General features: G+C 43.3%; 1 protein-coding gene across 18 annotated transcripts in view; it reads left to right on the top strand.

Moving 5' to 3' along the window:
- Positions 1 to 15,925, top strand: part of SYT16 (synaptotagmin 16) — a 114,058-nt gene that overhangs the window by 67,687 nt on the left and 30,446 nt on the right. For 13 of the 18 annotated variants that reach the window (XM_074543947.1, XM_074543948.1, XM_074543944.1 and 10 more), the window contains one exon: positions 2,949 to 3,575. The exons of 1 other annotated variant lie outside the window; for it this stretch is intronic. In XM_074543947.1, coding sequence (XP_074400048.1) covers positions 3,020 to 3,575 — 556 coding nt within the window. In that variant the 5' untranslated portion in view covers positions 2,949 to 3,019. Of the gene's footprint in view, positions 1 to 2,948; positions 3,576 to 6,549; positions 6,676 to 8,904; positions 9,187 to 15,925 lie in introns of those variants that run through there. 4 more of the 18 variants (XM_074543952.1, XM_074543951.1, XM_026796223.2 and 1 more) reach the window with 4 other exon arrangements.

The raw sequence follows: 15,925 nt of genomic DNA, 5'->3' as shown, positions 1-15,925 counted from the left end.
TGGGTGGTTTTAGAAGATGGAACTTGAAGTAAATTTGCTAAACTGCTTTTTTCCTCTCTCTTGTTTGATGAATACTTTTAAAAAGAAATGGAATTTTTTTCCTATTTCCCACACACTTTATGCTTCTCTCAGTTCTTTTAGTTTCTTTTTTTTTTCTTCTAATGCAAGTCAAAACTGTTAGAGAAATCAAAAGTAAAAATCCGTTATGTTGAAAAGGCCACGTTGTGAAATATATCATAAACATGCTGTTAGAGCAGTGTCTCCTAATTAATGGAGAGAGCTCCTGGGAAACAGCAAGCCTGTAACACAGCTCACCCCCCTTTGATCCTCTGGTGAATTTGTAAAATCATTGCCCGCCTAAACTTGTCTGCAGCTTGTTACACATTTTACCCATCTGCTGCAAGAACAAAAATAAACCATTTATAATTCAGCTGAACTCCAGTTGTTCAGCATATCACTGACTCTGGAGTCTTTACTAAGAGGATGGTAGGAAAAGCAAAGCAACGGTGAAGCAGAGTCAGGCACCCTGGAAGAGACATTGCTTTTGCCTCTAGAGATTGCGTAGGCACTGGGTCGCAAGTTGCACGTGTGAGTTGCAGGTGTTACTGCAAAATGGTTTAGATTTTTTGGTGAAATACACATCTATTGTCTATAAACTGAAATCAAACCACTTGTTGAGGTTCCTAGGATTCAATGAAATGTTCCAGACTTGGTAGAGTTGTGCATGTGTGTACATGTGCTGTGTCATGTTTCCCCACAACCCACAGGCAGCTGTTTGCTATATGAAAGTTCACATTCAAGTTCTATTTGCTGCTTCAGATGACTGAGTGGCCACATCCAAGCCCTGCAGGTGGGTCTAGATCACTGCTCTACTTCCCTTACTGAAGCAAAATCTTGCCTTGAAAGCTGCCTCCAGCTTTATGGTTGTGGTACCAACCTCCCTGTGTCAGAGTCTGTGATGTAGCCAGACACAGCACCCAGAAGTGGGGTAGCTCTGTTGGACCAATCAGGTGTTAACTCCAAAATCTAATAACAAGAGGAGCTAATTATTGCCTGTGCAAATATCACAGGGCTATGTTCTGTTGATTTTTAGAACAGATCAGCACTACATTTCAGCACCCATATGCTTTATCTCCATCACTTCTGGATGCCTGCATCCCTCTGAGGGCCACTGCTACCATGGATCTTGCTGCTGAGACAGAGGGAGAGCACTGTGAAGTTCTTTCATCAGAAACCAGAGATTAATTTGCTCTTGCCTTTAAATAAATGCCAGGTTAAAAATGTATCCAGTATCTAGCGCTTACCCACCAGAGCTCTTCCATGCCTGGGAGAATGTCCCTGTTTAAAGTACCATCTCCTCCCAGTGACTTCTCTGGTGCTGTGCTTTACCAGTACCCAATCCACATTATGCTGCAAATGGCTTGTTTGGAGCCTGTAATCTCTTTTATTCTATGAGAAAATCGATTGCACAAAGCAGAGAGGCTTTGCCAAAGGCAGAGTTGGAAAGAGGAGAGTCAGAAAAAGGAACTGCTCACCTGGGAGGTGAGGCTGTGGTACTGTCTGCTCCTTGCCAAAGATTTAATGCATGGCAGGGAGCTTTACCTGGATCCCAGGGGCTGAGCTGAGGGCTGGAGCTGCCAGATGGATGCTGGAACAGTCTGTGCCCTGAGCCCAGGGAGTTTGTGACAGCCACAGCTCTTAAAATGCCTTTAGTAACCCACATTAATTTACTGCCCTTGTTAGGGCTGCAATTCAGAGCACAAGCTGCAGCTGACAATAAACCTGCTGGAAGTGTCTGCAGCATAAATCAACATCACTGAACAAAATTATTTGGCACAGGTGTTTTAAAAGCTAAAGTCTTCCTAAGTCACTGATCTCATGTCTAGAGGAGCTGTTCACCAAATAAAGTGGGATCTCCTTAGCTCCATTTAAAATCCACAACACTGAGATTCCCACTGCATTTCCCTGGAGATCATTTCAGAAGGTAATACACATTGCTGCTGAGCTTATTTTCTTGCTGTTACACCATACTTTGATTGCTTTTAGACCTCTCAATTCAACAAGACATTCATATTTATTTTCAAACTTCTTTGTAGTTGTCTTCTAGTCTAAAATCTGCACCTATTTAATTCGTTCTTCCTAAACCCATCATCCTATTTGAAGGTTTCTCCTTCTCAGAGTTCCTAAAAGAATGTCTGTCTTGTGATGCTGTGGGAAGATGTATATTGGGCAAAAAGGCATGCTAACTTTCTGCAAGTTATGTTTTTATTTAGAGTTTAGATGAATTTTGAGAAGCATCATCTAGAGATGACACCAATGCTTTTGTTAACTTGCTTCTGTTCTCAGTAATTTTGTACCTGTAATATTACACCTCCTCTGTTTGGCTTTATTTTTTTTCATTTCTGTGAATGGCAAAACAGCTCTGGGCTATGGGCAGAGAGAGTTTCTTCATAGATTTTCTGGAGCAAAGCATTTAAGATGCTTGTCTGCCATGGGCTGCTACTGCAAGATGTAGGCCCGTCATTTTCATCATTCAGAACATAATTCTCCGCAAATTATCCTCCCTTCAGTTTTCTCACCTGTTCATGCTAATGCTAAAGAAATTGGGACAGGAGGTTAATTGAGATTTTTGATTACATGTTGTTTTTTACCTTTTTTCCCCAGGTCTGTTGACAGCTGTAATCAGAGCGTGTGCACTTCAAAAAGTTGCTTGTGTTCCAAGGGTCTGTGTTCTTATTTTTATCTTAGGTTTAGCAATTGAATAAAAGCTTTCCAGATCTCTGCAGGAATATGGGCAATTTGTCCATCATTTCTGGATTTCTGGTAGTATTCTCAATGGATAGAAGTGCTTTTTCCATTTCCCCCTCTCAGTTCTAGTCATCTCACATAGATAGTGTGTCGACAGGTGTTGATGGACAAGCAATTTACAGTAATTTCTTATTCTGTAGCTCCCCGAATTGTAAGTGACATGCTGGCAAAGCTGAACAACTGATCACCAGACACTGGCATAGTGTTAAACATGGCTTCTGAGGCTGCTCACAATTTCCTCCAGCCACTGTCTACTTGGATGTCTCAAGTATATGAAGCAATCCAGCAAGCAGGAGACTCCATATCTGCCTCTCTGCTGAATCTGAGTGGAGTGGGTCGGAAGCCAGAAGGAGAAAGGACCCAGGACTTGGAGAATAATGGAGGAGTTTATGAGGATTATTCTGAGGAATTAGATGATGAACAGGACCTGGACCTTTGGGATGAGGACTATTTCTACCCTAGAGATGACAGCTACATTGGAGGCCCTGATCTTGCTTCACAAAACCTCCCTCAAGGCTCTGACATGGATCCACAGAGGCACAAAGGGGTTAAAACCACCAGCACCTTGCCAGAGCAATGCACTGAGAGCAGCAGGACCTTGACAGCCAATGGATCCTACTGGATGAGTGAGGATCTCCAGCCTCCTGATCGGCTTCCCCCCATTGCTGAGGAAGAAGGTGAGCCCTCCTGGAGGATGGGAGCCCATGAGCACAGCCTCAGCTTGGGGGGCTCCTTGCACAGTGCCAGTGGCATGGCACGCTGTGCAGGTAAGCAGCTGGCACCACCCTGACTGCATTACCCACGCTTTTCCTTGCTGCTGTTGGTTTCATTATTTGCTAATCTGCTCAGTATGTTCTGTATTGTCTCTGTTTCCCACAGCTAAAATAAAACTCCCCAAATCCCAAAGAAAAAAAAATAATCTTTCCAACCCTTCCCTTGTTTGTGAGACTAATCTCATTGAAAGAATTGGAGATCTCTGGGGTAAAATGCTGTGTATTAGAGGACAATCCTGTGTATTAGAAGGCAGTCAGGCCCTGCTGCTGTAGCAAGGAGTATTTTGCTTCCCTCCCTGTTCAGTTTTTGGTAGCAGGACCCTTCAAAGGGGGTGTTTAGCCTTAAGCCTTCGCTTTGAGAACCATCTGCCTTTGCGTCATTGCTATTAAAGATATATATATATATATATTTTTATATATATATGTAATCTCAAACCTTGTTTCTTTGTGCCAGGAATCTCAAGATGTTACTGTGCCATGTGCTGTGAAATGCTGTACTAAAAAGCCAGCCGTATCTCATGATTTTATGGATGAAAGGCTCCCAAATCACTTTCCTCCCCTCCCACCGCCCCCACAGGCTTTTCAAACAAGACTGAAGAGACAGCATGCAGGAGATTATGGGAAGGAGAACTGAGTTTGATATTTTCAGTTTTAAATAGGCCTAACTATGACTTGTGATCTTTAAATGACAGCAGGAGTGTTGTCAGGGGATTGTGCCCAGGACTGAGTGTCAGCCACATGACTTGTACTCGCTCAGGGTCACCACAAGTGTGGCTGGAGGTTTCCTGGCTCACAGAGGTCTGATGGTGACACAGGTCCTGACTACACCCAGGAAAGCTTCAGTCCTGCTGACACCATCCTTAGGTCTTGTTGGCACAAAGCTGCTCTTAGCAAACATCCTAGGAATGGCAATGAGGGTGGAAAGAGGATGGGGGAACTGGGTTCTGCAATATGGAGCTGATGAAGAACTTGAGGCTCACTGAGGATCTACAGAATTTGGCTTCAAATATATAATTTATTTTTTTTAAGCAGGTGGTAAATACTCTTGAAAATGTCTGTTTTATTATGACCAGGAGCTTTTCGTCACTCTTGGCTTCTAGGGAAGTCTTACATATTTAGCCTTTTCTGTGCAGACTGTGGAAGATCAGCCTGTTTGTTTTTGTATTTAACAGGAGTATCAGACTGAGAGGGTATAAACCTTGATGGTGCTCTTTAATGACTGTAAAATTAGCTCTTTTCTTTATTGCTATTTCTCACTCTGTTATGGCCAGGGAGTAAATAATTAAAAAGCTCTTTTGGTCTAGCTGTTCTGCCTCCCAAACTGGGACTGCTTGTTTAGTATTCCAAATGAAAGATTGCCAGTTCTCAGATTAAAGATCTCAGAGTTGAATCTCTTGGAGCCCAGTCCCTCCCTTCTGGTGCCCCTGTGCATTGCCTGGGCAATATCCTGCCCCAGGGTTTGTCCACAGGCACTGAGCCAGTGCTGCAGGGTGGGTTTGTGTGTGTGCTTGGACTGGGTGACCAGTGTGGGCACAGAAGTCATGGAACAGGGTACAAAGTGTCCATTCAGGGGGTGCTGGGGCTGTGGATCCTCCTGGACCAGTGCTGTCCTGTGGTAATTTCAGGGTCCCCAGGATGAAGGAGGAATTGATGAATCTGACTCAATGTTCTTAGAAGGCTAATTTATTATGATATGATACTATATTATATTACACTATATTAAATTATATTACACTATACTATATTATATTACACTATACTAAACTATACTAAAGAATAGAGAAAGGATACTTACAGAAGGCTTTACAAGATACCAATGAAAATCTCGTGACCTCTTCCAGAGTCCCAACACAGCTGACTGTGATTGGTCATTAAGTCAAAACAATTCACACGAAACCAATCAAAAAACCACCTGTTAGATAAACAATCTCCAACCCCATTCCAAAGCAGCAAAACACAGGAGAAGCAATCAGATAATTATTGTTTTCATTTTTCTCTGAGGCTTCTCAGCTTTCCAGGAGAAGGAATCCTGGCGAAGGGATTTTTCAGAAAATATGACAGTGGCACTGTCCTAGGGCACAACCTGTCCCCTGCAGAGCCTGCAGCCCTGAGCCTCAGGAGGGGCTGTTGGAGCAACCCACAGCAAATCCTGGGGCTCAGCCAGGTCCAAAGGCAGCATTCCCAGGGCAGCTCCCTGTCTCTGTCCCTTGCTCACAGTAGGTAGAAGAAAGCTGGTGAGCTCTCAGGGAAATGGAGCCCAGGAAGGAGCTGCTGTCCTGGTCAGAGCTTTTGTCACCTGCAAGGACTGCTGAGAAGGAGGGTTCTGAGGGGTGGGTAATGGACCAGATGGAGTTTCCTGCTGAGGGACTTAGTGACAGACAGATGCCAGAGTGACCCATTCCTGCAGCTCAAGGGAGGGTCCCTCTGGACATCTCTCCCAGATAAGAGCAGGTCCTGGTCAAGCTGCTGTTTGACTCTCTCTATATTTTTTGGCTTTCCTTCTCCCTAACCTTCCTGGAGCCACTGTGGGCTGGAAGGTTGGTCCCATGGAGCCCCCAGCACCTACAGTGCCGCTTCCTAGAGCTCTCTGCTTGCGCACCAGGCACTTTAGGGAGCACTGCTCAGCTTTTCACACCTCAGGGAATGTCATTCCAAATGGTCTCAGACAGACTTTAATCTTTTTATCTCTGCTATGTGCTGCACAAAGGGCCAGCCAATGGTCTCAAGACTTCATAGTCACAAAAGCTGGCTGTTTGAGGGTTACAGGGCTGGGAACTGATACCTTTTTCTCTCAGAACTAAGTTGTATAATGGGAGAGAAAGTGCTGAACTGTGATTTGAAAATGTCTTCCCCAGACCCTTTGATGTGGAAGAACTCGTTTTGCTCTTCTAAGTGAACTTTCACTTCCAAAACACACGTGCTCTTTGTGTTTTATTTTTCAGCTCTTTATTTCCTCTTTTTCCTTTAGATTCATTGTCTAACATCAAGAGTGTGAACTCTTCTGATGGTAACCTAGACATGCAGAGAGGCTGTAATACCCTGGCAACTTAAAATTTCTGTCATGGATTAAAATGATCAAGAGAAGATGTTGGAGGTATCCTTATTTCTGTTAGCTTTTTACCTAACCCTAAGTGACAATGTAAGTGACACGTGGACTTGCTGACATTCAGCAAAGCTGTTCAGTAGCATCAAAATGAGCTTTGAACATTTTTCCTCCCATTTGGCAGGTTTCTCCCCCCTCATTTCTGCAAAATACGTATTTCCTGTTTATCCTTGTATTCTTTTCAGAACATTGCATCTTGACTTTATTTCACTTAATGTACCATATTTCTCTCCACAATAGAATATTTTAAAGCTAAATTGGCACAAAACAGTAGCAATGCTGAATGCTTTTTGTTGCCATGGAAATATTTCTGGGCACTTACTGAAGACCTGGTTGCCAATAGTAATGTAACAGAGAAAATAGATATGCTTCATTTAGCAGCCTCTGGTGATTAAAGAGCCACAGAAACCTGTTACAAGGTCATTCCAATATATAGTTTATTTGGTTTAGGGGGGAAAAGCCCTGCAGCCCTAGGTGAGAATAATTTTGTGTTAGAAGAGATGCAAAACAAAATCCAATAGATGTTCCCTTCTCTTAAACTGACAGCATGCTTCTGAGATGAAATACAATAACACTGTAGTTAAAAACCATCATTACTCCTTCTCCTTTTTATCAAATATGGTTTTGATTCCATTTTTGCCTCTTAGGAAATGTTTCCTGGCTCCCAGAGTAGATTTTCTTAGACTCTGAAGCAGCACACATATTACTGAAAACCTATTTTAGGCTTAGGGACCTAATAAATTGCTTGAGCAATGAAATTCTTGGGTTTTGAAGTCAAATGTCCATTAGACACCATGAGGCAAGTTAATCATGGGGTGCAGGTTTGGGTGCTGCCCTGTGCTGCTCTGCAATTAAATGATGGTAGGAAAGTTGTAGCAAGTTTTCAAACAAATGCAAGGAAGTTTGGTTTTTTTTTTTACTTTGTATGCTTTTGATCCACAGTTTAATACTGAGAAGGTGGCTCAGCAGGAATTATTGCAGTGCCAGATGTTTGGCTTAAGAAGTCAATGATGGCAAGGCAGAGCCTTCTGTGTGTGCAGATTGCTGCCACCAGTGGCAAACCCTGTAGCTGTGAATTTTGCAGAACAGATGAACTCACTCTCTCAGAGCCTTGTCCATTGTTTAACCTCAGTGTCTGTGGCAGAGGAGCTGTCTCACAGCACAGAGCAGGGAGAGAGCAACCTTTGCTTTGCATCCCCCCATGGCTGGGATGCTGCTGCTCAGCTGACTGGGGGTGGCTGCCAGATCCATCACTGCACAGTTGGCTTGAGAATTGAAAAAAGAAAATCCAAACTAACAAACAGAAAAGCAAGAAACCACATCTGAAAGTAGTGCACTGCAAGTAGAAGGGTAGAGGTGGCCAGTGCTTCTGCTTCCCAGCATGAATCTAAAAGGGAAAAACAGCAATAATGGAAAAAGTGAATAACAGCAATGAGTATGCACTGAAAGCAAGGGCTTCAGCCTGCTTCTCCCCCTGGGGTGTTGTCCTTTGCAAACAAAAAGCCAAATGACCACTAAGTTCTCATTTTCAGCAGACACTGCCCTGAAAAGGCACAGGGACAGGCAGAGCTGAGCCTTCTGAGTGAGAGCTGAACTATTTTTGCAGGAGTGAGTGCTGGGGTGGAAGTCTCCCAGGCTGTCTGGCACTGCTCACAGCCCTGCTGTAATGGATAGGTGAGCACGGCACTTCCAGTGCAAAAAGTCCTTAGAGATTTCTTCTCCTCCATCAACTGGGCAACTCCGTGCCAGCTAAAGGCTGCATTCCAGTTGCACTAAGATAATTTTTGTGGCCTTGGAATGCTAGGAAGTGTGACAGCCCCTCTCTGGATGGCTGGCTAGTTTTCCTCAGCACGTGTGTGAGGGGAAGCACACCTCTGAGGCTCTGGGAGTTTTTAAATCTAGAGAGCACTATTGCATTTACTTACCTTGGCCTCCAGCTTAACAGGGGTCATTGATTTTTGCCAGTAATTTCTGTAGTAAAGGAAATTATTCTTTCTGCTCTATATGAATACTCCTGACCTCAGTAAATGACCCTTCATACAGGCAGGAAATCCTAGGCAAGAAGTGAGTTTTTCATTAGGTCCTATAAACCCATATAGCAAAGAATTCCCTTAAGAAGATGATGTTGATTATGTGATAAATTAAATTTCTGCTTGAACTTGAGACTAAAATAGATAGATGGCTAGTCTCCACATTGAGAAGTGAAGTGTTTATGAATTTTATCACCTGTCTGGGTATGGAGCCAGCCAGTGTTCTAGTCAGAATGTAACCCTATAAAAATCACTGCCTGTACTCCAAGAAGGACATTCAAAGAGGCTGCACTGAATCAATACCACCGTGAAGAATAAGGGGGTGAAAGCAAAGGCAGACAGTGGACAAAAACACTTCAGAGAAAATGCTCCTGGCAGCTCGAGTGGGACGAAGCACAAACGTGACTGGGGACAGCATCTGCTCTCTCAAGAATGTGATGCCAGCCCTGGCTTTCTGAAGTGAAGTGCAGACGTGAGTTTGCATTGAATTCTTTCTCTCTGGGAAATTCAGAACCACTCCAAGCGTTTGTGCACAGACTTTTGTCCTTGAGAAGGTGGTACAATGTTCCTACTTGTATTTAAAGTATTCCTTTGCAGTTCTGTCTCTTCAGATTTTCAGATTATGAGGGATCTTCATGCAGGATGTCACACGTGAGTGGGGATGAGAAAACACAAGAGCCCCAGAAGGAGGGTGGATTGTGGCATGTCAGCTTTACAGCTGGGGAAGTGAAGCCAAACAGTGGTTCAAACCACAATTTCTCAAAGGTGGTGCCATTGCCAGCACTGTCTTGGGCCTGTCAGCCTTGCTGTTCATCCTCAGTCAGTGATTTTAGACACAATGTCTTTGTCAGGCCACAGGGGATCAGGGGTTTGGGTTTTCACTGGGCCTGTCAGCATTGTTGCTCATCCTCAATCAGTGATTTCAGGCATAGTGTCTTTGTCAGGCCACAGGAGATCAGAGGCTTGGGTTTTCACCAAGTTCCTTGTCTGGTGGGCAGAACTGCCTTGTGCCCATCTCCCTGGGGGCATGGGGAAGGATGCTCTGTTCAGAAGCACTTGTCATCTGCTCTTGTCATCTAGAAGGTTGCATAAGCTGTATAGAGAAGGATTTATTTGAGAGGATGAAATGGCTTTTGCCATTCTGTGCAGTTACAGAACAAATTGTGTGTGAGCGTGTGTGTTTGTGCATGTATTTTCTGATCCATTTCGCTAAGTGACATCCTCATCCCACTCTCCATATGGCAGTTGCGACTCTATCTTCCTCTGGGAAGGTTGTTTAGGACTCAAGAGACTTCATTTACCAATAAACAGCATCTTGGCAGCATCTGGGAAATGCTGCCTTTCTCCTAGAAACCCTGCCTCCTCACCTTCCCTCTCCTACTACAGGCGAGGCAGGTGTGAATGATCTCATTGTGTTGTGGTGGAGGTGACATGCAGGCAATACTAGCAGCACTCTGTGCAGAGCTGGAACATAGTAATTCTGTGTGCTGACACAAACAGTACTACTGTTTGTCTTTTTTTTGTGTGTGTGTGGTTTTTCTTTTCTGTTGCAGTTGTTGCCAGCTTGGCCTGCAGGGGTGTTGTATTTGCAGGGAGGAATGATGAATCTGCCTCCATGTTCTCAGAAGGCTAATTTATGACTTTATGATATGATATTATATTATATTATAGAATACAGAAAAGATACTTACTAAATGCTAAAAAGCAAAAAATGAAAAGTCTTGACTCTTTCCAGAGCCCTGACACAGCTTGACCCCAATTGGCCAAAAAGTCAGAACAACTCACAGCAGAATCCAATGAAGCAATCACCTGTGGGTAAACAATCTCCAAACACATTCTACATGAGCAAAACACAGGAGGAGCAAATGAGATAAGAATTGTTTTCCTTTTTCTCTGGGGTTCTCAACTTCCTAGGAGAAAAATCCTGGGAAAAGGAATTTTTTCAGAGAATGTGAATGCTACACAGAGGCTTGGTGGAAGCACAGGTAATCCATCCCTGTTCTCTCCTTGCAATGCTTTACAACACAAAACCCACTAATAATAATATTAATAATAATAATAAGCTTACAGCTTATATAAGATGGGATCACTCTGCCAAAAGGTGAGCTGGTGTTGATCTTCACCCTTTGTCAGACAGGGGTGTGGATATGACTTCCCTGTGCCCAGGTAATTTTTGGCTGCTGTAATGACCTGGAGTGGCCTCACAGACTCCTCAAGTAGTTTTTGTAACCAAGAGGAAAAGTAATTTTCTGCAATATGGAGATTACAGTTGTGGAGGTAAAACTGTATAGTTTTAAAGCCAGGGAATGTCACTGTTGGGCTTTGGGGGTCTTGCAGGTAATGAGGAAGGTGTGATTGGGCTGTCCCTCCACAGATGCTGTTTGTGTGATTCTCATTCAGTTTCTACAGATGGACTTAGGGACATTTCCTCAGTACCTATTTGCAGACCAACAAGAATGGCTTGGATTGAATCTTAAATCAGTCCATAGCCAAATCTATAGAAAATCCCTTCCCCTGACCATGAAAATAGCTGCTGCACTCATGGCATCACTGCATCACCTGAAAGTTCCCTCATGTCCAGGCAGGTGCTTCTCTGACTCGAGAACTCAGAACCCCTGTGAGATGAAGCATCCCTGGAGGGACTCATGAGGACTTTGCCCCCAAGCTGGATGTTGGGAGGAATTTACCTCCTCAGGCTGAGAGGGATTCAAACCTGCACAGTCCATACAGCATAATTGTTGTGGGAGTATTTTCTAGCAAATAATGAGACTGGTGGTGCTGGAGAGGAAGCCCTGAGTTTGGATTAATGAGAGCCCTGTGGTTTGCTGGAGTTCTGTGTCTCAAGGTCAGTTTGGGGGTTAGAATTACTGCCATAAATAATGTAGCTACAAACCCCTTGGGCCTGAGTTTTGCAATTGCCACTTATTGAAGTAAAACTGCAGCTGAAATACAAGAGTATGAAATATAACATCCTTCCCCTATCACACAGCTGAGCTGTTTCCATGACTCAGCCCAGCCTCTTGCTTCCAACAAGGGCCAGCAGCCCCTTCCCTGTTACATTTGAGCCAGGTGAGTTGGCCATGTGATTACGAAAACCAAAATAAAAGAGGGGAGGGGCAGAGGACAGGATTGTCCCTTTTGGGTGACAACTCCATTCCTGAAGCATGTGAGCCTTGCTGCACCACATCCCCACCCACTGCTGCTCCCAAAGCTGGTGATTTTCCCAGGAGTGCTGTGGTGTTACAATAAAGGGGGGGGGAGACTGTGGTGAATCAACACTCTGGCAGCAAACAAAGTTTCAATTAGAAAAATCAGTGGGAAAATAAATATCTGCCTTGTTGCAGTGCAGTTGTTTTCTGTATCAAATCCAAACAAACATCTTTTGGAGGGAGTTCATTTCCACACTGTTGATCAGCAAACAAAGCCATGTGGGTGTGAAGCTGATGGTTTAAATGCTATGTGCATACCCTGGGTCCTGTGTGGAGTGGTGAAACTGCTTTAAAGAGGAGCAAAGTCAGTGGCCTGAGTTTTCTGGATGTTTCCTTGGCCAGTTTGATTTCTGCTAGCTGAAAGTAAAGAGTCCTAATCCAAAAAAAATTCCTTAAACATACTGGAGGAGGTTTAGGAACTGACTGCCTTGGATTAGAGGAAGTTCACATCCTAGCCAAAAAAACAAAATGAAGAAATGATGGATGGGTAACCTGAAGGAATTCCACCCATTGTGGTATGAAAACCACCAAGAAAATGGTTATGGAAATAATGATGGTGAGGGGAAAGTTCTTTTTTTTTTTTTTTTTTTTTTGTTGGAAGGAAAGCACAGTGCTTTCTACTTCAGCAGCCATTGGCATCCAGCAGTTTGTTGAGTTTCTGAGCCCATTTCCAGCCCCACACCCCAGAGCACACTCAGCTCCCCCTGTGCCCTGCAGAGTCCCCAGTGCAGCAAATTTGCTGACAGAAAGGGATTTTCTGCCTCTGCAGCTGCATGTTTCCTGCACACCACCCAACCTGAGCTCTCAGGGACCTGCAGGCTGACTCATGGATGTAACTGCATCCACACCAGGGGTTTTCCTGGCTTAGCACTGTCTCCTACAGTGTGTAATCTCCTTTTTTCTTCCACTTCTGCACAAATCCTGGGCCTGTGCTAATAGAACCCAGTAGAATAAGTGAAGCCTGACTCATTTTTGCTCCACATGTAAGATGTAAAGTAGGTGATTGGGAAAATCAGGGATGATTGTGGTTCAGTCTCTTGGCTGCCATTTCTTACAGCTATGGAAGAACCTTAGGCAGCACAGTGAGAGCCAGCTTGACGTGGAATCCCATGTCCCTATTTTTAAAGTCCAATTTTGGGAGTAGGAAAGAAACAACAGGAAAATATGCTGGTTTTCATGCTGTTTTCAGTGGGCAGTCCTCTATTTCTTTGCACAGCTGTGCACAGAATTGGGGTCTAGTGTTCTGACTGCTGTGTTGTTTCACTGTAGAGGTGGTTAGAACCAAAAAATGTCTTTCTATTTTTTATATTTTTTTTTCTGTTTACTCTTTTTTGCTGTTTTTTTCTCTTTTCTTTAAGATTATTTTTGTTGTAAATATCCCTTGGTATAAAGGCTTCCAAGTTGTGTTTCTCTCCACCTCTACCACTTGCAAACACCCAGATAAACTCACCTTGGGGAGCTTCCTAGTTGGTTTGGTCATGGAGTGAGGACATGGAGAGGTAAAAGCAGGGCCCTGTCTGTGGACACTCAGCAGAGGGGGGAAATCCTCACCCTCAGCACTGGACACCAAATATTCCCTGGCTGTTAGACCTGGCAGGAAGGGGTGAATACACACAGGGATGGTGCAAAGAGAAATCCAATCCTGCTCAGCAGCAAATGACCACTGGGTGTTTGTCAGGGGTGTCCTGCCAATGTGCAGGAGCTTGGGTTTGCTCCAGCATTTTTTAACACATTTGGGATCTAAGGGAATGGCTTGGATTAGGTGCTCTCCTCCTTAGTCAAGCCTAAATCAGGCAGGCTGATGCTTTTGTGCATTTGAATTCCCAGTTCAAGGGGCTGACAGCAAGAGCAGGATGAAGCTCCAGACTGAAAACTCCTACAGAGCTGCAGCCACCCAGGAATTGATAGGAGCAGCTCCACGTGTGCTGCTGCACAAAATGTTCCTCCCTGAACAAAATGTTCCTCCTTTTTCTGAGAAGCTTTAACAAGTCCCATGTTTGCCACAGACCTTTCCATTTTTCCAAAGAAGAGCTTTTCTTTCTGTGCACAGTTCTAGCTTTTGCTGAGGTAGGAGCTCTGTTCCTCTCTGTCATCCTGATCATGAAAATTTTAAGGCCAGGCCTGTGTGACTGCTTCTGCAGAAGCAAAGAACACAGCAGTGAGTGCTCCTGGGATGCTCTGAGTGTTTGCATTATGCATAGATGTACTGATATTGTCTTGGTTTTGTGATCAAATGCATTTTTTTGTTACTACCCCTGCTTCCTTCAGGGCTTGGTGATGTTCCCATTGAAACTCTCACTGACTTCCATAGAGCAGAATCAAAAATCTCTAAGAAAAAGTGGATGCACAAAGGCAGCATTAAATGTATAGGAAAACCAGAAATTTGGCATTTGGGAAGTTTCCATTGTTCAGACAAAATGAGTCTTGTTTGTTGTTGTTGTTTTTTAACAAGCAGGCAGACAGGATGTATGCAGTACCTCTATATTTCACACCTGCATGATGTATTTTATTCAGTAATTTCTTTTTTTCTTGGGTAAGCTCGGAGCAAATAAGCTATTCTTTCTACTTGGTAACACTGCAGCAAATTCTTGAATTATTTATTTCATGCATTTTAGCTTGGTGTATTTGGATGCCTGTAAGCTAACTTTGTAACTGGCTGGGTGTTTGAAATTTCTAAATAAATAGTGGTGGTTTGAAATACCTTGCCAGAAAAAAGAGGTCACCCTTCTTCTTCCCCCTCTGTCTCCTCTGGGAAAAAAAAAATTAAAAATCCCACATGCCTCGTTATGAGCAGTGGGAAGTTGATTTGTAAAACAGATGCTGCATAGAAGTAATTGAGTTGAAGTTGCTAGAAATATGTATATGCTGCACAACATCTGCAGATCTCAAGATGTATTCATTATCTTTCCAGAATTTAGATTGTAATTACGGGCCCTTTATTTAAGTTTCCATGGTGATGCAGAAAATGCTTCCCCCTTGTCCTTTGCTAATCAGGCCACTTGTGTGTTTGAATGGTGTTCGTTTTCCTCTCCCCTGGGTTAAGTTACTGTTATTAATACAGAGATATTAAGTTGACAGGGAGCTGTCGCTGCTCAGGCAGCGATTCAGCAGCAGCAGCAGGCACATCAGGCAGATTTGCTGCAGATTCCCCAGTGCCACAGTTTAATTAGCCTGTGTGCTTCCAAATGTTTGTGAGGAATAGCAGCCTCTGTCATAACAAGTGATGCACTCGTGCCTTGGGGACTGGGGAAGTTGAAATCAAAGTCAAGCAGCCAATAATGTATCACACCATGCCAAGCTTCTCTCCTCCATCCCTGCACCCTCCTCCTCCTCCTCTCTTGGCAAAAGGGCTCTGCTGTGTTTTATAGGAGGCTAATGCCCTGACAGGAGCTGTCCAGGAGTCCTACATCCACATGGCCTTTGCAAAATTTCTTGCAATAATCTGAATTTCACATTATGTTAAGGCACGTTTATCTAAGTTTACAGCATCACGCCCATGGACACAGGATTTTAATGTTACACTTGTTTGAGAAAATGGTGAAAGGGGTGGCTTAATTACTAATGATATTATTTTACATAGGATTTTTAGAAAATTTGAGAATGTGTTGTAATGTGAGAATGAAAGTTGAAATGTGGACTTTTGGTTAAACTGGGATAATTTTTTATTTTTATCCTAATCGCCCATATTAATACAATTTTATAGCATTTGCTGAGCAATTAGATACATTTTGTAGAGCTTCAGGTAGAAATGCAGGTATTAGGCTGAAAGGGAATGTTTATTTTTATGCTTTGATTATTTGACTGGATCACGCCCATGGATGCTGGAGTTTAATGTTACATTTGTTTGAAAATGGTGAAAGGTGTGGATTAATTACCAAAGATGTTATTTTACTCAGGATTTTTATAAAGTTGAGTGAAATGTGGACTTTTGGTTAAACTGGGATAATTTTTTATTTTTATCCCAATCACTCGAAAGATATACACATATTAAAAGAATTTTAT

Source organism: Zonotrichia albicollis, chromosome 6 (genome assembly GCF_047830755.1).
Source record: "Zonotrichia albicollis isolate bZonAlb1 chromosome 6, bZonAlb1.hap1, whole genome shotgun sequence".
Classification (NCBI taxonomy): Eukaryota; Metazoa; Chordata; class Aves; order Passeriformes; family Passerellidae; genus Zonotrichia; species Zonotrichia albicollis.
Note: the sequence above shows the minus strand (reverse complement) of the source record. Positions and strands in the feature narration are given on the sequence as shown.